Here is a 22312-nt window from a genome sequence, read left to right as displayed (position 1 = left end):
TTTTCATGATGATGAGATGAGAGCAGATTTTCTAGAATTATGCAGAGCTGCAGTTGTCATTCGACCACTAAAGCAGCATGGATCATGTTTGAGTTATCCAAGCTCTCCGATTTTACTTGAAACAAAGCTACGAAAAAGTTGTAAATTAGACCCTCCTCAATTCCCTTGAAATGTATCCTTTGATTCAAATTCTCTAATGAAAAATTCTCTAATGCCTCCTAAGACTGAAACAATGGCTACATTGGTAAATTTTTACATTTTGAAAATATAAGTAGCTAATGGTTCCAGACAAATCCAGAAATGTTTTGGAATTTTTGAGAGATTGAGTCAATGATATGCTACATGAAACAACAAAAGTAGTCTGATCCAGTTTAACACGGGTTTATGTTAATAGATTTGAACATGAGGAGTCATGTTAGTGCAGGATCCCAGCTGACAGGGCGTTCAGTGAGTTGAGAACCAGCCTAAACTGTATTATGTGAACATGTTTTGTTTAGTTTTTTTTTATCTTTACTGTCAAATTACTTTGTCTATTCACTATTTGGTACCATTATACCTAATCACTGTACAATTAGGAGAGAACCGGCCACTGACCTTAGTGAAAGTCCAATGTCTACAGACAAGAACTAGGTCTCCAGATAAGTGTGCACAGCATAAATATTATCTCCTTGAAAACGCCTTAAACAACAGGTGTGTTTTATTCAAACCCTGTGTTCACCTATTTGAAGAAAGTTTTCAGGAAAGAAATGAAACTTTTATTCTATCTGCAAAGAAATCGTCAGTGCCTGCTCCTACAGCTGATAAAAAAGGCAAGTGTTAGAGGTTCACATTGCTCAATTTTACAAGTCAGTAATCAGGTGTTTAACTCTATATCCACCTATACACTGAACACCTTTATTACAGTTACAGCTTCATTTCCAGAATAGCTGGTACACAACGAAACGGAATAGGTTTCAATAATTTTAAGTGTATATTTATATACAAAAAACTATATATACAAAAACTAAATTTGTCAAATATTAAACTATCATTTCTTCCATGATCACCTGGATTCATCAATGATTAGATTATATAATTTGATTCTAGGTAATGTTATTACTTCCTTTTAATAATCACTACCTGTGCAAGAACAATTTCCTACTCTCAAAATATTTCGCTTTACAGCTGTCAGCAGTTAGCATTCCAAATGTGGATACTTTTGTAACTGGCAGAGACATCCGAGGGAACGTTTTCCCACCAGAAAGCTATCTTGTTTTATGGGGGGGAAAGCTGTCGGCAGTTGCTATGCCAACTACTTGTAATTAGCAAACAGACATGGAAGTGATACCAGGTCTCATGTTAATGGGTTGAAAAGAAAAACATTCTCCCCCAAGAATCACTGTATCTGTGCAGGAAGTTTTGCAGGAAAATTTTCCCACCCAAACTTTTTTTGATGTTATGCTAACTATTGATAGCTTTGAGATTAGCAAACAGCCATTAGGGTAATATCAAGTATCTTGTATTACCCTTTGCAAGACAGAAAGTTTTATTTCCTAAAGCATTAAAAAAAAAAAAAATCTGTTAAGCTAAAACAAAAATATATTTTTTTAAGCTCAGAAAAACAAAAAGTCATAATTTGATTCCAGGTAATGTCCCGTGATTTCCTCCTAACGGTCACTATACCTGCACAGGAACTATTCCAGGAAATGTTATTTATGAATCACAATTGTCTCCTCATGGCACTTTATACTGTCAAGGTAAAGATTCTCCAGTACTGTAAAACGAATGAGCTCATTTTGTTTTTAAATAGTACATTTTACCAGTTTAGATTTGTATAATTCTTTTCTGTATTTTATTATGAATCACTCCAGGAGATTTATGAGATTTGCAAATCATTTCATTCTATTTTTAAATTATATTTCACTTATATTTTACAAAGCCTTCATGGGATTTTCTGGATTTGGTTTATACTGTAAAAGTATTAATATTACACTGAATTTGTACTGGAGTTTAGGTCAAATTTATAATGACACGGTCACAGCGGCCAAAGTGTTTTTACAGATACCAGCTCAGCTTTACAATCCCTCAATTATAATGAGTCAATAAAGGTGACGGATAAAGCTTACGACTAGATGAGAATGACCCGGTTTGATCAGTTACTGTGAAAAGAAACAGATAATTTTTCAGCAGCACCTGATCAGGAAAGGAACTGAAAGATGCTGATGTGAAACTGCACCGTCATCCCTAATCCTGGGGGGGAAAAAAACAAAAAACACCAGCAGCTCTGCCTGAAATCAGCTTACTCAAGACTTCAGGACTCAAGAGTGCGAACAAACCTTATAGCAGCAGTAATCAGACATTTCAAGGTTGGAGGTCACACAAAAATATGGGCATTGATCAAAAACAACAGCAGTGCCCATGCATCAGCTATTCAACCTTTACATCACTAAAAGGGTCACAAGTTATTGTGACCCTTTGTGAAAGCAGAACTGAATGTGGTTCACAAGCATATACAACCAAAGTTACATATATGACCTTTACCCTTCATTATACTGATAATGGAAAACAGCTTGAACTCTGAAGATACTGAAAGTCATGCAAACTTGGAAACTATATTAAAAAACAAAACAAACCAAAACAAAAAAACCCAAATCCATCATTTACTTGAGGAGTGTAGCCAAGGTTATAACTGTAGCTACAATTTCCAGATTCCCCGGAAAGATAAGTGTTTTCCAAAATAAAATGGAGTTAAAACAAAGAGAAAAATAAATAAATAAATCCTACTTCCTGATGAAATGACCCGTCTGGATTAGTGTGTTAGATAATGAAGACGATAAACCATGTTATAACGGGACGACTTCTAAAACACTAGAAGTTAAAAAAACAACCAAAAAAAAGCTCTACTATAACTTTGGACGTAAACGGAGAGCGAAAACTAAAACAGCAGGGACGTTTGGATGGTTAAAGAGAAGTCGGGATTCTCAGCAACTTCATTATATTTAATGGAGCCAAAACTTTCCTTTCATACTGTGAATATTTTCATAGTTATGGGTCTTTGAAGCACACAAACGTGGGTCAAAATCCTGTGCTTTTTTGGTGCCTTGTTGCTTCATAAGTTCAGGAGAATCAGATCAACTCAACACCTATTCATAGTGTCACTTATGGAGTACTTAAGCTGTGAAACCACCATGCTGAGCATGGCAGGGATGCTTCTCTGCAGCTGGAACATCAACAGTGGAAATGTCACATTTCTCAAAAACAGCAGATACTGCAGCTTTTTGTATACATGAAAACATGCTGAGAGAACAGATAAGAGGAAATATTTTTATGCTTTAGTGAAAAAAAACCTAGAAGCAGCAGAACTCTGGTTTGGTACAAATATTTATTTTCCAAAAAAGAAAAAAAGAATAAGACAAAACAATTGAGGATTGAAAAGAATCCAGACCAAAAATTCAGTCCAGAGTTTTGGCAAGAAAACTGGTGGAAACTCGCGCTCGCTGTACAACAGCGGAGGAAAAGCTGGGAGGGGTTCCATTGTTTGGATGTCATAAACTTGTCCAATAATGACTTGAGGATTGTGTAATCAAATATGTGCTTTGTGTTTGCACAGAGATTTGTTTCCAGTCAGGGAGACAAAGTGGAAGAAGCCCACTTTGACTTATAAAACAGAAAACGTCCGAGCTGCTGGTGGAAACCTCGTACAGGCTCTGGTTAGGAGTCCAGGAGGCCTGCGAGCCAGCTGTGATCCAGCTTCCTCACCCTCCTCAGTTCTCTCGCCTGAGCCTTTGTCAGAGCGGGGGTGTCCGACTCTGTCGCCGCTGCCGCCGCCAGCTCCGGTTTGGACCTGCTGGATTCCATTTCCTCCTCAGAGTCCTCTTCCTCTTTCTCGCTCTCCATTTCCTCTTCTGCATGTGCCTTTTCCTCCCTGAGGCCACGAGAACACCAAAATCCCCCCCCAAAAAAATTATCAACACCAATGTGACTCAGCATATTTTTAGAGATAAACAGACCTCAGTTTCACATGTGCTGCTGAATCATGTGAAGCCTCAGTTTCAATTATATTTTCTTAATCCACATTGAGGTCATCAGACCAAACGAGGCTTAAAAGAGTCTGAAAATCTAAAACTCTAATTTGAATAATCTTTTATCATCTTCTCTTAATGCTAATATTGCCCAGTCTCTCGCCTTTTAAGACCGAGCCCTGGCATCTCATTTTAAAGTTTCGCCAGGAAAAAAATGTTCATTTTTTTTCTCAAAGGTTTTCATTATGAATCTTTCTTATAAATATTTACACTTTTACATCATGTCTAGTCTGTATTCCAGTCTGGGTGCTGCACTTAAGTCTGATGTTGATTTATTTTAAACTGATGTGTGGATCGTTTTTAAAACCTTTTCCCTGCTTGCTGAATGCATTTTTTGTGTTTTCTGTTTCACTGAGAGATCTACAAATAGCAGCCACGCCAGAAGCTGTCTGCAGATACCTGGGAAGATGATCTTGAGCGAAAATCTGACAAATTTAAACCAGTTATGGATTCTGACTTTTTTAGGTCTGATCACATCTTGTGTATACGCTCAGTAGGAAACAAACAACTGCAGCGGCTTCAACAATTATTCAGTAAAAGCTGGATTACTGACCTGGCGTCTGAGACAGAGATGAGCAGAGACTGAACAAACATGGAGCACAGGTATGAGGTGGAGGGCAGCACGTGAGCTGGGGTCTGCAGGAGCTGGGAAAAAAAGGGAAAAAACAGCAACAACAATGAAGTCTTAAAACGCCATCATCTGTGGTTATGTACAGCACAAAAGGGACGGGATCCCTGGAGGGACAACCAACCAACCTCTTTCATGGAGGCAGAGGTCTGCGGCAGCGCCGTTCTCTCCGCCCACAGGCTGCTGTCGGAGTCCTGATGCTCCTGTTGCTGCTGTCTGTGTTTCCCCAACAGCAGATAGAAAGGCGTCATGGCTACGCTGTCGTCAATCACAAGCTTGAGAGGGGAAAGCAAGAAACGTGTTATTAATGAGAAACTGAGAGCAGAGGAGCATTTCTCAGATCTGAGGCTGGGAAAGGAGCTGGATCAACAGATGGCTTTTTCACTGGAGGGTTTTGTAACTTCAGATAAGAACAATGGACTTCTTTCACCCTCCGGGTTCCTTCCCGAAGAAAACAAATGGAACAAATCCTCAGTCCAGCTCACAGTTTGACTTTTATTTGATATGTTTTACTTCACTGTTCACTCTCAGGTATCAACTCTGGTCTCTCTATAGCTCAAAACCACTAAACATTCCCAGTATGCAGCATCCTGGGTAATTTAACCTCTACCAGGTGGCCAGTGACCAGATTAGGGTTAATCTCCATCATGTTTAGGCTTTGTGAGGCCAGGTGTCCCGCTTTATGTGGAACTACTCAGCTTATTCATCTTCTGTCCTCCTCAACAACTTAAACCTTATTAGGATGAAAAGAGAAAACATGAGTAAGAAGACACAAGACTGAACTTTGGCTTCCTCTTACAATATTTACTCAGTGAGGGAGTTGTAACAGTCATATTTAAACCGAACACGTGCTTCACGTCTTACTAACATACCCCACACATGTTGGGATCTGGTCACCCCATGGTAAACCGTGGAGATTAATGGAGAGACTGCACGGGCCTCTTTATTAGCTGTTTCCCACAGATTTAGATCCTACCCCACACACTTTTAGCATTGTTTAATCCTACTGAGTCCTCCACCTCAGTAGGAGCTCGCAGGAGCTCCTCACAGCAAAAGGAGGACTGTCATCGCTGGTGGTTAAAATAGGAGACAGTAAGAGCAACTGAACTTTCAACAGCCAGAGGTCAGACCTCTCTTCTCTAGTGTCTACTTAAATAATAAATGCTAAAATTAGCCCCAGCGGCCCACCAAAGTTAAATGTGTGCGTGGGAAACTGCAAAACGACCATTCCTAAATTTCAGACTTCCACGGCTCATTTCAGAATCTCAAGATCTTCCTCTGTGCCCCAACCAAGCATTTAAACCCAGCTGCACACAGGCTGAAGACGAAGTATTTCCTTCCTTGTGTTTTCACTGATTCTTCTGAGCTTTTCTCCAAACAGAAAATTAAGAATAACTCTGATTAATTTTGCACCTTGGTTCAGTTTCTTGTTTTATAAGAAAATATTTCAGGTAAACTTTACCTAAATAATATATTTACTGTAAAAACCTTCTCAGACCCTCTGCAGTACCTTTCCAGCTCACTGCTGTTTTATAAACACCACCCAGCACTTGGAACAGGAAGTTCTGAACAGCAAGTCTATTATTGTGGTTGCACTGACCCCTAATTCACACAAGCTCTGAACATAAAAACAATCAGATCAAAGTGTGTGGGCAGGTCCTTACTTTAAAGTGAAAAATGTGTTACAAGGTCAAATAAAAGTCCAAATGTTTGGTGCAAAACCAATGGGAGGAGCTCACCTGTTTGCTGGATGCCAGCAGCCTGTCCTCCTCGGCTTTGGTGGTGAATGTCATAAGATCCTGCAGGGAAGAGTCCACAGTCAGCATAAAGTACTTATTTCTATCACGATGAAAGCGTTTCATAAACTATTTATCAAATAATTTTCCTTTGGTTTGACTGTATAAACTAATTCTTCACTGCAGACACTTTGAGTTTAGATAAGGATGTTTACAAAAACTATCAGTTACGAGGTCATCTGCAACCCGGGAGGGATAAACGGCCAGTATCTTATCTCTCCACTAAGTCCAGAGTGATTCTCAGTGCTGTGGAAACTAGTTCAGGTTCAGTCCCGCAGGGACGAAGCTTTTACACAGATACACTACAGATTGTCAGTCAGTTTGGAAAGTGAAAAAAAACAACAACAAAAAACAGCTGTTTGAGCAGACACCAAAACTCAGGACGGTAAAGCTGGGACTCATTCTGGAGCCATTTTTGTCCTTTAACTTTCAAACACCTGTGCCTGCCACATTCATTATTCCCCCTTGGAAATACTTGAAGCACCTCTAAAGCACCTTCAGAGGACTGTAAAGCTGAATTTTTCACATCTACAGCCGCTCCTGTACCTTCAGTCAGATGGAGGTGTAGGAATGTCACATATGTAAAGGTCTCATCTTTTGTCCTAAAATTAGAAGAGAGACTCTTCAGGCTTCGGGGGGGGGGGGGGGGGGGGGGGGGGGGGGCTCTAAAAGAGCTGAGCTATTGAGCTATGACATTCCTGCAAGACACGCCATGCCTTTAGTGACCTGACTGACCTTATAATTAGCAACAAAGCAAGGCGCCAAACAACCTGTAGGTGCAGCGCTCGCTTTAGAGCACTCACAACTCTCACGAGTTTTTCTTTCAGACTCAAATCCAACAGAGTTCCTTAAATATACTTGCATATTTTATATTACAGTAATAAAAAGCAGTGTTTATGATTTAAACCGACTCTCCCTGCCAATAAAAAACAGGCTGACCCGGCACATAAGCAGCATTTATGTCGACTTCTCGTTCTGTTTTTCTTCAGCAGAAGTTGAAATGTTGTTTACCATCTGCTGAGTGAGGAAGTAAAGCTGAGAGCGGTTCAGCCACTGGCTGCTCTCCTCGCAGCTCTCCAGCATCTCCTCCCTGGGAGCGAAGACGGCCTGAGTCACCTTCCCCGAGCACACAGCCTTATGGGAAAACAGTGGCCGAGGCTCGCTGGGCTTGAACACAAACACTGAAAGCAGGAAAGAGAGAAACAGTGATATAAAACGATTCAAAAAGTCACAAAAGAAAGTGTGTGTGGACAGCACCTTTATCTTCCACATTATTGGATGAGTTACCAATTAGGTTTATGTATTAACCTGTCATTAAATACATCAAAAATAACATAAAAATCACATTTAGTCTTTTTATTTATTAAATGTGGGCTAAAATTTTATTTTGCCTGTGCATTTATTTAAGACTGTATAAATACAGCTAATTATTAACTTGCTAATTAAGTTTCCCATTGTTAATTGGTGAATATATACATAATTAAATTAATGAACTTCCAAATAAATGCGTAAAAATGAATCGGGGATTAATTAAAAATGAAATAAAACCCTCAGTTTAATATATGTTTAAGTCACATTTTACTTAAACATTTAGTTTTTAATATCAATTCTTGATGAATTTGGTGGCAGAATAATTTACTAATCAAGCCAAACATATCTGATCTTTTCTTTTTTTCATTGGTGGGATTATTGAAAAGTAAGTACTACTACAATTTTATTTTTATTTTGGCACTTTCGGTCCTCCATATTGACTTGCTGCTGTGAGTAAACACAGTTTGGTTCTTTTCTGCGAGATTTCTTAATTTCCATGCTTACATCTGCAGGTAGCTAGTATGCATTCTAATTGTGTGCGTGTGTCTGTCTGTTGTGAGGGAAATGCATACACTATATATACCAATCTATACGACTGTTTTTTGGACAACGACTCAAAGACAAATTCCTCATTCGTGTCTAAACTCTGCATTAAAAGGCCACTCTGATTCTGAGGAACCAGAGTGGCCTTTTTATTTGAGTCAAATTAAACTGGACTTCGTTGTTGGGTCCAATCTTGAGGTTACAGCACCACTATGAGCCAATCAAGTTAGAGTTCTCAGATGCCTTTTGTGCAGTTTTAACGTGGACGGTCTGAAGCTTACGGTCAGTGGATCCGCTCTGATAGCAAAAGGCAGCCATGTTCTCGGAGAGGGGGTCGGCCACCAGCCGCCTGACATCCATGGAAGTGGTCCACTCCACTGCCAAATCGGACACAGAGGAAGACATGGAGGGGAAAAACAGATGGAGACATGCAATTTTTTTAACCAGTCAACAGACCTCTCATATCTGAGAGCCTAAGTTTTAAGGATATGTTAGAATCTGTTCAGACTTTTGGGATAAAAATAGTTTTTTAAGTTGCACAGAGCAAGTCTGTACATAGGGGGAAGTCTTACAAGAGCAGGTGAGGAGGTTCCAGCAGAGCAGATTGCTGGCGGTGGTTCCCAGCAGATACTTGGAACAGCTCAGTCGCCCAAAACAAAGATCACTAATGGAGGGGAAAAAAGGTCCTTTTTATTTATCTCGTGGTTAAACAATCTGAAGTGCAGTTCCCAACCAACCAGCTCCTCACACCACGCATACTTCTCAGGATTAGCTTTTGCACTTAGGAACTTGAAATGAGAACATGCAAAGACCCACTCAGAGCTAAGAGCACAGAAAATCACAAACAGACATTCCTATTATAAAAACAAATGTTTTCCTTTTAAAGTAACTCAGATGAGGTAAAGTGTTGTAATTATAATTATCCCTCAGCAGGCGAGGGCAAACATTATTAATGACTGAGATCTGGTGACTCAGCTCTGGTGGTTATGTAAGGGGTAGCAACGGGCAGCTGTCTAAACATCTGTCCGTCTCTTCACATCTGAATTTGAAATTACACAGAAACTGTGTGCTTATTTAAAGAAAGCTGTCAGAGGGTGACTGACTTTTTGGCCAGAGAGGCTTTTACGCACTTTAAGTTCAGACAAACTGAGATTCATGTGAGAGGAAACAAAAATAAATGTCCAGTAATGAATATTCAAGTGATTTTAACATTCTGTTTCCTTCATTTTAATGCAAGTCATCTCTTTTTGTTTTTCCTACAAACGTGCTAAAAGCTGACTCTGTTTTTCGGGGATTATTTCAAAAAAGTGGTACAGAAACCAGCAGCAGTAGTTTCACGTCCTCAGTGACCTCTGTGGGCCTCTTGTCAGCTGAGGGGGAAACGTGCCAACATTTTTGGAGACTTGAGCAGTGTTACGAAACGACAGTGCTCGTTTTTGCACAGAAGGTTAAAAATCCTTCGGTGCTCTGAGAAACAAAGCTCTGAACTTCTGTCGGGAAAACCTGCTTAACTCATTCAGAACAGCTGCTGGCAGTGAACGTTGGAGCACATCCCCTGTTTTAGCCAAATGTCCACTGTTGCTCGAGTTGCACAGGTTTTACTGTCAAGCGGTAAACACTGTGAATAACATGTATAGTGACAATAAAGGGCTATTCTATTCTAAAACAAAAACTCTACACTACGTACTCACCTGGACTGTATATAAAAGATGGACACAGCCAAAGCGCTGATGCATACTAATTTGTGAAGCCCTGATTTTGAAGCCTTGACCTAAGTGTCATCACCGTGGTTACAAGCACACATGGTGCACTTATTTCTAAAACCGCTTTCAGAGAAAGTCATTTAATGGTTGAACTGAAAATAAAGCACCACGACACAAATCCTCGTCCAGCAAACCTCTCAGCTACGAGGATAATGCCCCCTGCTCTCGCCCGAGGGCGCGACCACAGCTGGTCAGCCAGTGAAATTTGCCCCGCCAGTGATGCTGACCACTTTTCCATCTTTAACGTGTGGTTATAACACCACATGGAGTGTGACTGATCTTGGTGAATCGTTACTAAACAACACACATTCAATTTGACATTTTTTAACTTAAAATTAATGGAAAATAATGAGAGCGCGATGTCACTGCTTGTGAAGTTTGAGGTTTTGACATTTTAGGAAACATTTTTGGACTTTAACTTGGTTATCTCATTTCTTCAGTTAATTTTTTTAAATACTTTATTAAACCCTCTATGACACTACGACACATTATTTAACGGCTTAATCTATAATAATGCAAAAAAATCTGAAAAAAATTCAAATTTTGGCAAATTCAACAACTGGTCTGTCAGCCTACAGCTCTAACTTTAGCGCGTCTGTTTGAAATATCTGTCTGACTGATGGCAGCAGCTGAAGAGATGCATCTTCACCAGTTAAACCTGATAAACAGGTTTACACAGATGTGTCGGGGAATTCCTCTTATTGGCTTTTTACTTGTGCAAGTTTTGATAATAACTTGTAACAAACTATTCACTTGTAACAAACTTAAGCCAGTCACCATGACGGTGCTGATATTTGACCCGTTCTGTGTGTGTCTACGCTCTTTGAAGAGGAATGAGGAGACTTGACGGGGTTAACTAACGCTACAAGCTTAAACCGGTCACCGTGACGGTGCTGATATTTGACCCGTTCTGTATGAGTCTACGCGCTGACCTGACAGCTCCCGGCGGCTGCGACAGGGTTGTCAGGAGCTCCCAGGTGGAGGGGCTCCACACGGTCACCACCTCCTGAAAGACGACGGCTAGCAGAGAGCCGTCAGCCGAGAAGCTGCAGCATTCGGGCACCAGGCCGTGATAGGCACTGACGAAATCACATAACCAGGAAGGACCTTCATCTGCAAGTCAGAGGAAACAAAGAGAGAGAGACAGACATAAGCTGAATTACTGTGTGAAGGGGAAAGAAAAGCAAGCCTAATTTGGTTTAAACCTCATGTTCAACGTGATGTTCTGAAAAGCACACTGGTAGAAACTTAAAAACCTCCATTAAACAGTTAATATTATGAGAATTTAGGTGGTTGGCTTTTTCGGTTGACTGCTTACCGTCTGTACCTTCTGTGTGGGCTGGAGCAGCGAGCTGCCAGGCTTTGAAGTGTCCGTCTTTGCTGGTGGAGACCAGCAGGGTGGTCTGGCTGTCGGTGGGCTGGCAAAAGCACATGGCGGTAATCTGGGCGTCGTGGGGGGCCGAGATGGTCGTGTTCAGCACAAAACTGCATGTGACAGGGGTGTGGTTGGTTATTGTTACACTATTTTCATCACATGAAAGAGAAACCTTGACTGACCCTGCAGCCCACAGACAAACAGCTGTAACATCTGTACCTCTGCGTCTGTTCATCGAAAGCCCACAGCTTCAGGTTCAGCTCCAGCTCAGCAGCTTTCTGATGTCTTTCCTCCACCGTCGCCAACCACGAGCCAGAGGCGTCAAACGCCGCTTTGACCACCTCGAACTGCTGTAGGCCCGATTCATGAATGTACTCCTGCTGCACGATGTCCAGCTGTGGGAGAAACAGACAATGTTAACCTAGTTTCCACACTTTCAAATCCACCCGTGTGTGAGACCTGCTGAGAGCTTACATTGTACAGCAGTTTGTCTCTTTGGAGCGAGTAAAACTGCAGATGTCCGGGTTTCCCGTTTAGCACCAGAGCTTTGCTGCGAGGATCCATCATCAAGTCTGTCCCGATGCTGTCGCCTGAACAAGAAAACAGGTTTAAGGAGGATTAACCCCACATACTAAGACATTATTTTATTTCTTTCTGATACAAACTTATGTCATTAATTATGAAAACACATTATTGGCAGGTGATGAATGCATAAAGAAACTCAAAAGGTACTTTTTTTTTTTTAAAACTACATTTCCTCCAGTCTCACATCACCAGTCAATAACAGTTACTGGTTTTCCCTGTTTGGTGCATTTGTTCAAATGGGTTCTTTTGGTGCTTCTTTTGTTTTAACACCTTTATCATGGTAACAAAGTAAATTTCTATTTCTTTTTGCGTTTTATGTGAAGATAAAGTTAATTGGTTTGCACTTTGTTTTTCAAATCTACTTGTGGTTTTTCTTCAGTGTGGTGGTTTCTCATGTGACATCATGCGCACATTACCTGACTGCTGTCCACCACATTGAGTGTGTGACCGTTCCAGCGATCATTGTGAGAAATGTGAAATAATATGAGTTTAGTGACCTTATTTATGACCGTCGGGAACACTGATGTCCGTGCTTAGCTTCCGGACTTTTCCAGCAGACAATGAGATGTTAAACTGAGAGAAAATTTGGGATTGCACTAGCTGTGGTGAAGGAATGTTTTTGTGTTTTGCTCACAGATGATCGTGTGTTGATCCTATGTTCAGCGTTGCCAACTGTCATCTCCACTGTCTGCTGGTTGTGCTGTTGTGCCATGTTTTCTCTGCATGGTGAACTCAGCTTTCCTGTTCCAACCACTCCACCTACACGCAGCGTTATCCACTTTGAGATTCATGCTGCTGGTTTAGTGGAGGATGTCTGTGTAGGCTGTGTACCCATAATCCTTCACTCTGTGTGGGAATACACCTATGCAAATGGACTCGAATGTGGTATCGTTTCGTCACAGCCCTTTTCAATTTGAATCACACTGTTTGGATTCCTCCGTTAGCTGACGCAGTTACTGTGGTAACCGCATGTTGATCCCGAGCGATGCAGAAATCTTTTCCACTTCACACCTGAATTTATTTTATATTTAAACTCCTTACGGCATCATTCTGAAACTGTCATTCGCTGAGCTCTTTCACTTAATTTCCAGCACTATGGCGACAATTCTTTATTTTGCTTCAATTTGTGTGACAAATTCCAACAATGGCATTTCAAAGTCATGCTCATGTTCATGCAGGTTCAAAAACATGTTGCAAACGCACATTTTAGGATCACTTTTAGTGTCAGATACACCTCAGCAGTATTACTGATGCTAAAAATTTGTGTTGTGTTAGAAAATAAGCAAAGAATTATTGTCTCACTGCCTTCCTTTCTTTTACATTCTATAATGAAGGGATCAATAAAGCACATCTTAAATTAACACTAGTGTTTATTATTTATACATACATCATGCTCAAAAGTCACCTTACAGTATGTACTCACCTTTGACCAGGCCCTGAATGACAGCAGACACTTTAACGCAACTCTGGATGATGGTGATCTCTATAAGGAAGGGAAACAAAACCTTCAATAAACAAGAAAATCACTGAAGCAGAAAATGAGTTTGGAACCTGAGCCGTTTAACTGCATTTTATTTGAGTGACTCAAATGCTCTGAAATCAATTTAGTGAAATCTGAGAGGTGCACGACTTGATTTGAAAGAATGGACCATGTTCACCGAATTTCACTGACAATAATTTGTGCGTATCTGCATTGAAATCCTGCAGGCTGAGACTCCTTACTGTTGTCACTGTGTGAGGTACAGAATAGCGATCCATCAGGTGAGACGGTGATGTGAGTGATGGCGCCACCCAGGCGGGGCAGGAAGTCCCGCTCGCTCTCTTGGTTGTACCTCCACTGGATGAGCACAGACTCCACACCTCCACTCAGCAGGTTGGTCCCTGACAATACAAAATAAATACATAACTAAAACCGTAACACACAGAGGAGTGATTTCTGTTTGTTTCCTTGTTCCTTGGAAGAATATATACATGTGGAACTTGCTGTGTTAGTAAGTTGGTTTACACTTTCTGTAAAAAAAACTGTAGCAAAAATGGATGATTTCAAGAAAATTACAATATTTTTACTTTTAGAAAGTCCTTTTTTTAGAGTTTAGTTGATGTGTTTTCCTTTTCTTATTGTGCTTTTGATAATTTGATTAAAAATAAATAAATAAATATCACCCCTACTGTTTTGATCCAAGTTACTAAAAATAAAGGAGCACAAAGAAAGTTAAGCAAACAACTTTAAAATTATTCTACTGACTCTCACAACTTCTGCAAATTTAATACCCACAAAAAAGGTATAATATAAGATATTTTGATGCCATTTTAATTGTTATTTCAATTTCAGACTATTAAGGACTTCCTAACGATCGTGGGAACTAAGTAATAACTATAATACAGCTATGAATACCTTCTGGAGTGAAGCAGAGCGAGCTGACGGCGCTGTGGTGCCAGTGCAGAGTGGAGTACGTGTACTCCTTCTTGTGGTTAAAGTTTCTCCTAAAAGGATGAGCAGGAATGTCAGTTTTACAACGCAAAACCAGCGACCAGCAGAAGTTTAAGATCTGGATCATCGATAATCTGCGTTTGTTTCAGTCGAGGTCCCTCACCACAGGCGGATCTTCCCGTCTTCGTGTCCCGTGGCGATGCAGTCATCTTTCGGGTGACAGGCGACGCATGTGAATGTGTTCCAGCCACCCTTTTTGTTGTCTTCTTTCAGGAAAAACCTAAAAACCAGCACCAGGACAGATGTTTGGTGTTACTGAACATCAGCCAACACAACATGGCCTTTGTCATGTGTGACAGCAGCACTGCTTCTCTCCATGACAAAAATAAATAAATAAAACTAACACGATAACCTTTTAAAATTAACATCTAGCCCAGCAGCTGTAAAAGTTTAAATAATATACAATCTCTGACACTTGAAGTACTTTCGCCTGATTGGCTCTACCTCTCAAACAGAACACAACTGATATGACCACATAAGAGACGTTTTTCTCCTGTGTGAAACTGAGCATTCAGAGCGGCCTGAAGCCTTAAACAAAACTCTAAAATAATCATTCAGCGTTGGAACAGGAGAAATAAATAATAGGAGCCTGAATTTTAAAAATCTAAGTCACCTCCAGTGACCATCTTCACTCTCACCTGTACGACTTCTGCTTCTTGAAGAAATAGACCTCCAGCTGCAAGTCGTTCACTGAAGCAATAAATTCTCCCTGTGAAGATTAAAGCAGGCGATAAGCATCAGACACATTTGGATTTAAAACACTTCAGTCTGAAGTAACGTTTGAACTGTTGTCTGCTAAACACAGTGAAGTACAATGATAAAGAGTTTTGGACTTATAACACCCTGAAGTGTGCACAAGCTCCACATTTCTGCTTCCTCAGGCAGACTTCTTTGGCACATTCATGTCACCAAAGTCTGGTCCTTTAATAATTTGTATTTTCTCTGACAACATTGACTAGTGGACAATCCCTGGCTCTTATTTTGAAAGTTGCAGCGCTGCTAGCCTGTTACCTCAACCTCCACTCCTCACTGCCTTGTTCTTTCCCTGCCAGCCTCAGTACCACCCAGCACCTTTCCCCAAAAAAAATCCTGCAGTCAGACCGACTCCAACATCATTCTACACTTTGGGATGCAGCTCGCAACAGTTGTCCTTGTTTTTATAGTTCTGTGATTAGCTGTAGAGTCACTCCAATCAGAGCCTGTAGCAGAGGAAGAACTGGTTCATGTGGTGCTGGGCTAGCAAAGAACACAGGCTGCAGTCCAAGACGAAGGAGCTGAAAGCTAATGGAGGACGAGGGACGCACTGGGAACAGCTGATCATTAATTCACTAAAATAATCTGCAGTGAAGAAGCATTAGCTTTCTCTCATATACTCCCCTCTAAAATACCGTTTCCTCGAGAAACTTCAGTTGTCAAACTAAAGTTCCTGACAGATTAAGTCGAAGTAGTCAGTTCTTGGTATCAGCTGTGGCGGCATGTACGTACCCCTCTGCCAAAGGCGATGGCTGCTGGGTTGGGGTTGACGCCACTGAGTACGGCAGAAAGTTCTTGAGCCTCCACCATTTGATCTCCACTCTGTGGCAGATGGACCGCAACCAGCTGGAAACGCTCTGCAAACACAAATCAGCCTTTTTCACACATTCCCATTCAGTGACCTCTAAAAAAACCTTCTCTATCCCACATATTAAAGCTGGTTCGAGGACGACCTGGTGACTCCAACACATTAAAACTATTCCAAAACAAGCAATAACATTCAACATGAAGAGGTATGACACATACAGGCATCTGCGTGGCTAGTTTTTTCTTAATATTTGACTTCTTGCCCTGAGAAGCATCACTCTGCTATTTTCCCCCTTGGGTCACCCTGCAGTAGCCTGCGATTAAATAAATATCACACTTTATTAATAAACCTTGTTTGGGGACTCTTCCTTTACCCCTCAGACGGTGGTGCAACAGATTCACACTGAGTTCTAGAAACTTTACTTCACAAATGGAGTCTGAATGGCGCTCTGATGTCACACTTACCCGCTCTTTTGTCACTCGGCATGGATGCAACAATAAAGATGACGTTTTCATGTTTGGCAGAGGCGTAGAAGGAGTAGATTGGGTATCCAATGACACAAGTCTAGAAGAGACCGCACAGCTGTCATGCATCTTGGAAACATGGGCTCTTAAGCTGGACCCACAAACCTCATCATAAACACCTCTACTCCTTTTTCTGCTGAATTTCCATGTTTTGTAGCTAATTTAAGGTGAAACAATTCATTTATATGAGAGTTCATTTACAAAAAATATATATAATTAGTTAAATTAATCACCCACAAGGACATCGAGAGGAAATCTTTCAGAACTAATGCAAAAAACTTCTGTTAGCTCAAGAAAATTCAGTTATGCAGTCAAAGCACAGAAGATAGAACACATTTCCTTTATTATCATGAACAGGATCTGCATCATCTGCATGTTCGCAGACTGATCACAGGTGCCCTGCTCACTCTGTTTGAGGGCTGCCTAATAATAAATAAACCCTTCATTTCACTTTTATAAACAGATAAAATAGGAAAGTGTGTGTTGCAGCTGGAGTTTGATGATCCACAGTGACAGAAAAGACTGGAGAGAAACAACAAGACTCAACGTCCAACCTTAATAAGAATCCCGTCTGTGAAGTCCCAGAGTCTGAGAGTGCCATCTAGTGATGAAGAGTAAACCTGCAGCACAACACAAGCACAGTGTGAGACATAACGATGAACTGTATTTATTTATTTATTTATATATATATATATATATATATATATATATATATATATATATATATATATATATACATACACACACACACACACACACACACACACATACATATATATATATACACACATACATATATACATATACATACATATACATACATATACATATACATACATATATATATATATAAAAAACAACCCAAAAACAATAATAATAAAAAGAAAAATACAGAGAATAAAAACAATTAAAAAATAAGTGAGGGAAAAAAATAGGGTCCTGCTAAAAAGGAGGTTTAACAAACTCAAAGTCACCGGGAGGAGGCCCCGGGGCAGACCCAGGACACGCTGGAGAGATTATATCTCTCGGCTGGCCTGGGAACGCCTTGGTATTCCCCCGGATATGCTGGAGGAGGTGGCTGGGGAGAGGGAGGTCTGGGCCTCTTTGCTTAGGCTGCTGCCCCCGCGACCCGGCCCCGGACAAAGCGGATGAAGATGGATGGATGGACAAACTCAAAGTCTTAAAAGCCAACTTTTTGGACCCAGAAACGTTGATCAGCATTAGCTCAGTAAACCCAGAGTTATCCCTGAGGGGTGTGGTGGAACAGGCCATTTCCATCATGGATTTGCAAGAGACACATCTGTATGTTATCGTGTCAACATGGACCAAAATCTCTGAGGCATGTTTCCAGCAGCTTTTTGAATCTGTGCCTTGAAGTAAGGTAGCTCTGAAGACAAAAGGTGGTCCAAAGGTGTACCTAATAAAGCAGCAGGTGAGTGTATGAGGAGCAGGAGGGAAGGAGTCAGGTACCAGGAATGGTTCCCAGGCTCAATTTCCATGGTAACTAGTAGGGCTGCCACAAACGATTATTTTGATAGTCGACTAGTCACCGATTATTTATGCGATTAGTCGACTAATCAGATCATCATCCACTGGACATAAAACTACAGCTTATTGCACCAGCAGCATCTGCTCTTATATAACTATCATTAGCTTACAGCTTTAAGCTTTTAAGGTGCTAACTAAAAATAAAGACAAGATGATAGTTTATTCAATTTCAATGAAATTTGCAGATTGTTTTGGTAAAGTTTAATAAACTCCTTGCTATCTAAAATATAACAGGACACCGGAGTATATTCTCCAGCATCTCACACTTCTGATAATCAGCTGTCTGCTTGACGTTTATTCAGCTGTGTAAAAACTATAACTTTAATCTCAGCCAAACCGATTTACTCAGGAACAAATAAAATACTAAAAAAAAAAAGCCAAACAACAACATTTTTAATTTATCTAAGTGACTCATATATATTTAACCTGAGTCCCGAAAGACGGCGGTGGGTTTGAAAACAATTTGCCGGGAGTCCGGTGTTCTCACGGCGCTAGTGACCTAGCCCCCGGCTAGCTATGAGCTAGTGGGTAACAGACGTCTCCAAAAACGTCGGAGCGCTTTTGAAAATATGTGGTGTCCTGATAAACTGAGCCGATATTTGAGGTTTACATAGCTACATTCTCGCCTGAAAATATGTTAAACGTTTATTTTGTGACCCAGAAAGAATAATAAGAGTAATATTAAAACTAACTAGCTACCGCCATTGTTGGAAACTAAGCTGGGCCGCGCTATGAATTCTGGGACACAGCTGCTTCTTCTTCTTCGGGGTTTAACGGCAGCTGGCATCCTTGTACATGCAGTGCTGCCATCTTCTGTTTCAGTCCGTTATTACACTCTTAAATCCTGCTATTATTCCTGCGTCTTTTGCGATCTTACAAAGCTTCAAACGACACGTCGACTATTAAATCAGTCGTCGACGATTTTGATAGTCGACGTAATCGTGACTAGTCGACAAATCGTGGCAGCCCTAGTAACTAGTGGTGCAACGGATCACCGTTGATCCGTAATCCGGACCGATCCCACTCCACGGTTTGGCACACACGTGATCCGAAGATTCGAAAAAGAAGGAAAAAAAGTATGTGCATGGTACGCGTGGTCAGTCTGTCAAGCCATAGTTATGGCCAGTGCTAGCAGTCCAGGAGGAGCAGAGGAGTTTGCGCCATTTGCTGCCCAATCCGTCCGGGCTAAAGCTATTACAAAAGCTATTGGAGTGTTTAGCTGCAGACGTGAGGCCGTATTCCGTTGTGTAAAACAAGGGGGTTTAAACTATGATGAACGTGCTTGAGCCACGCTATGATATCCCGTTGCGCGTCCACTTCAGTGATCAGATCGTTCCAAGCATGTATGAGCACGAAAAGTCTAAAGTTATGCCTGAACTGTCCCAGGCATCTTCTGTTGCCCTAATGGGTGGACCTCCAGGGCAACAGAAAGCGTTGTGACCGCTCATTATATTACCACGGAGTGGTAGATACAAAGACCTGTACTGCCCTATATTGCACCTTAATTTGTTTTTATATAACTGCGAGGAATGAGTCTTGAGTTGAATGTTTTTTAATAGGCAAAAAATACCTAAATAAGTAAATGGAGAGTTAAATTTTTGTCTTTTTTTGCTGAGCCGAAAATTGATCCCATCCCTGACTTAAAACCGTGATCCGATCCGAACCGTGAGATCTTGGATCCGTTGCACCACTAATCGTAACTGACTCAGAGTTTAAGTTAGGGCTCTTTCAGGAACAGAAAATCAAGAGTTTACTTACTTTGCCTCTGGCCTGAACCAACAGAGTGAGTAATGAGGATAATGAGTAAGTAAATAAATAAAAAAATAAAAAGAGATCTGATTCTTGTTTGATTAGAGCTGGGGGATTGAACTAAACTTAATAAATAAATAATTACACGTAAAGAAAAAGTGGCTTCGGCAGCTATTCTGCTTTTCCTGTATTTTCTAACATTAAATGAATATCAGCGAGTTTCTGGATAAAGACGTCTTGAAAAAAGTCGTTTTTCTAGGTGGAGAGGTGACTGTACCTGTAAGTGGTTTGAGGGTCTGAGCAGCACACCTGTCACCAGCCCGGTGTGACCCCGCAGCTCGTGGATACACTCCTCTGTGGAGGTGCTGAACACCTTCACAGCCTCTCCGGAGGCGCACAGAAGGAACCTGCAGCGATACAAATATGAGGAAACAAACATCAAACAAACATGTAGGGACCGGGACACAGCTCAGTCTTGGTCTGTGGCTCAGTCAGAGTCACGGAGCTGAGACGAGCTGCTGATACTATGCTGTAAACAGCAGCAGGAACATCCAGCAGCTTCTCAAGCTAATGCTAACAGCCTCAGCTCTGAGGCTAACACAAACGACACGAACCGCGCGAGACCTTTCCACTAAATATGAAACATCGGCAGATTAAAACACTCGCTCACCTGGAGTCGTGGGTTATCACAGGATCCCTGAAGTTTATTTTACTGCCGCCGCAGTGAACCACGCGGATATCCCCGTGTTCAACCATGTTTTTACCGGAGTGAACTCTCACCTCTGAGCGCTGCTCCTCACTCGGTCAGCACCACTCCGTTTAACACGCGCCCCCTGCTGGATAGGAGGGCTACAGTAAGAAATACACGGGGCACTTTTATGACTTCAAATTAATAAATAATGTTTTAATTGTATTTAAAAGTTTCCCACCCTCTGCCATTTTGTTACATATGCAGAAAGTGTCATACCACAAAATGTTTATTTAATGGTTAGAGTTTTTATTTGCTCTTTATTGTATTGCATTTATATTTTTATTCAGCAAGAATTTTATTAAACTTTTCTATTTAAATGTGCCACTTCTTTTGTATAGTTCTGTCCTAATCAGTCATTCTACGTTTCATAAGCTTTTTTGTTATAAGGTAAGATTAGAAGTACTTTATTTATCAGGGAAGAATTTGGAAAATTAAAAACAGAATCAGAATCAGAAGACTTTATTTATTCCCAAGGGGCAATTAACAAACAACAAGGCACCATAACGATGAAGATAAGGACAATAAGAACAGGCAATAAGAGTGAAATAATAAATACACAGAATATACAGTTTTAAAATTACACAGTTTTAAAATTAAAGTGACTGAAAGGTGAATAAATAACTGTAAGTGACTAAAAGTGAATAAAGTGAATAAATGGTATGTAAGCCAATAATGTAGAGAGTGACAAAATAAATGTCTTATTAAGGTAAAGACAGAAAATAAAATAAGTGTTAATTGATTTAAAAAAAAATGAATGTACTAAGATTTTGCCCCTGACAAATATACCCCAGTACATAATATGGAAAAATTAACAGGAACAACTGCTAACTGTATCTTTAGCAAAGTACACATATTTTAATTTATGATTTAAATTAGCAATATATTTAAAGATATACATTCTGTGGTTTATGTACTGTATTTAGTTAACAGTCTCAGCTATTAATATAACAGGTGTTAATCGATTGTGTTACTCTTAGTTTGTTAGTTTAGCTACTAACCAAGGTATTTAAAAAGTTGCCTTTGCAGCAGAATCAAAATCAAAACACATTTCAACACTTTATGGCTCATTAATTGTGTTTTGAACTGTTTGATTTTTTTTTTTAAAAAGGTTTGTAAATTATTTTATTATTGGTATAATAATCTTAAATGTCAAATGTTGCCTAAGAATATAGATAAAGTTAGCTACAGTATATGGTTCACCCATTGCGTTTAGCTAACCATTTTAACTGTCAGTTAAAAGTGTTAGACAGCTTAACCACTTGGTATAACTTTAACAAAACCTATCAACATTTCTAGTAATTTAATTTAATTTGATACTTTGTCATAATGCCAATTTAACTGCTAGCTTCAAAAGCAACATAATGGTTTAATGTTAGCAAACTGTTAGCAAGCAGTTTATCAGCTAGTCATAAATAATTTATCACCTTTAACTCATAATTTAATCTAGCTAGTGTAATTCAACAATTGCCTATAGATGCTTGTTTCCACCATTTAAAAAAAAAATAAATCATATTTTCTGCTATCTGTTAACTTGAAATTCTAAGATACATAACTCAAAACTGGTGCAAACAAACTTCCATAAATTACTATATAAAAGTTTGTTTACAGTCACTGATTTCATCAGTT

General features: G+C 40.2%; 1 protein-coding gene across 2 annotated transcripts; it reads right to left on the bottom strand.

Annotated features, from left to right (window-relative positions):
- Nucleotides 1–3342: 3342 nt before the first annotated feature.
- On the bottom strand, nucleotides 3343–20761 carry wdr75 (WD repeat domain 75). Of its 2 annotated transcripts, none has more exons than XM_024805310.2 (21): nucleotides 20606–20761; nucleotides 20213–20342; nucleotides 17193–17258; nucleotides 16579–16678; nucleotides 16039–16163; nucleotides 15192–15262; nucleotides 14657–14773; nucleotides 14458–14546; nucleotides 13785–13943; nucleotides 13486–13545; nucleotides 11952–12067; nucleotides 11697–11872; nucleotides 11421–11587; nucleotides 11035–11215; nucleotides 8912–9003; nucleotides 8621–8716; nucleotides 7497–7666; nucleotides 6429–6488; nucleotides 4818–4964; nucleotides 4615–4706; nucleotides 3343–3904 (listed from the first exon to the last, which is right to left on the bottom strand). In XM_024805310.2, the coding sequence occupies exons 1-21, from the start codon at nucleotides 20689–20691 to the stop codon at nucleotides 3691–3693; spliced, it is 2514 nt and encodes an 837-aa protein (XP_024661078.2). In that variant the 5' UTR covers nucleotides 20692–20761; the 3' UTR covers nucleotides 3343–3690. The 2 variants fall into 2 exon arrangements, with proteins under 2 accessions (XP_024661078.2, XP_024661079.2); XM_024805311.2 differs by having other exon boundaries at nucleotides 11430–11587.
- Nucleotides 20762–22312: the final 1551 nt, after the last annotated feature.

The sequence above is a fragment of the Maylandia zebra genome, linkage group LG16, assembly GCF_041146795.1.
Source record: "Maylandia zebra isolate NMK-2024a linkage group LG16, Mzebra_GT3a, whole genome shotgun sequence".
Lineage (NCBI taxonomy): Eukaryota > Metazoa > Chordata > Actinopteri > Cichliformes > Cichlidae > Maylandia > Maylandia zebra.
Note: the sequence above shows the minus strand (reverse complement) of the source record. Positions and strands in the feature narration are given on the sequence as shown.

Coding starts and splice junctions, on each gene's coding strand:
- wdr75 (XM_024805310.2), bottom strand. CDS start 20,691: ATGGTTGAACACGGGGATATCCGCGTGGTTCACTGCGGCGGCAGTAAA. Junction 15,263..16,038: donor CCATCGCCTTTGGCAGAGGG/GTACGTACATGC, acceptor TAATCTTCACAG/GGAGAATTTATTGCTTCAGT. Junction 6,489..7,496: donor ACTTCCTCACTCAGCAGATG/GTAAACAACATT, acceptor TCTTCCCTGCAG/GATCTTATGACATTCACCAC.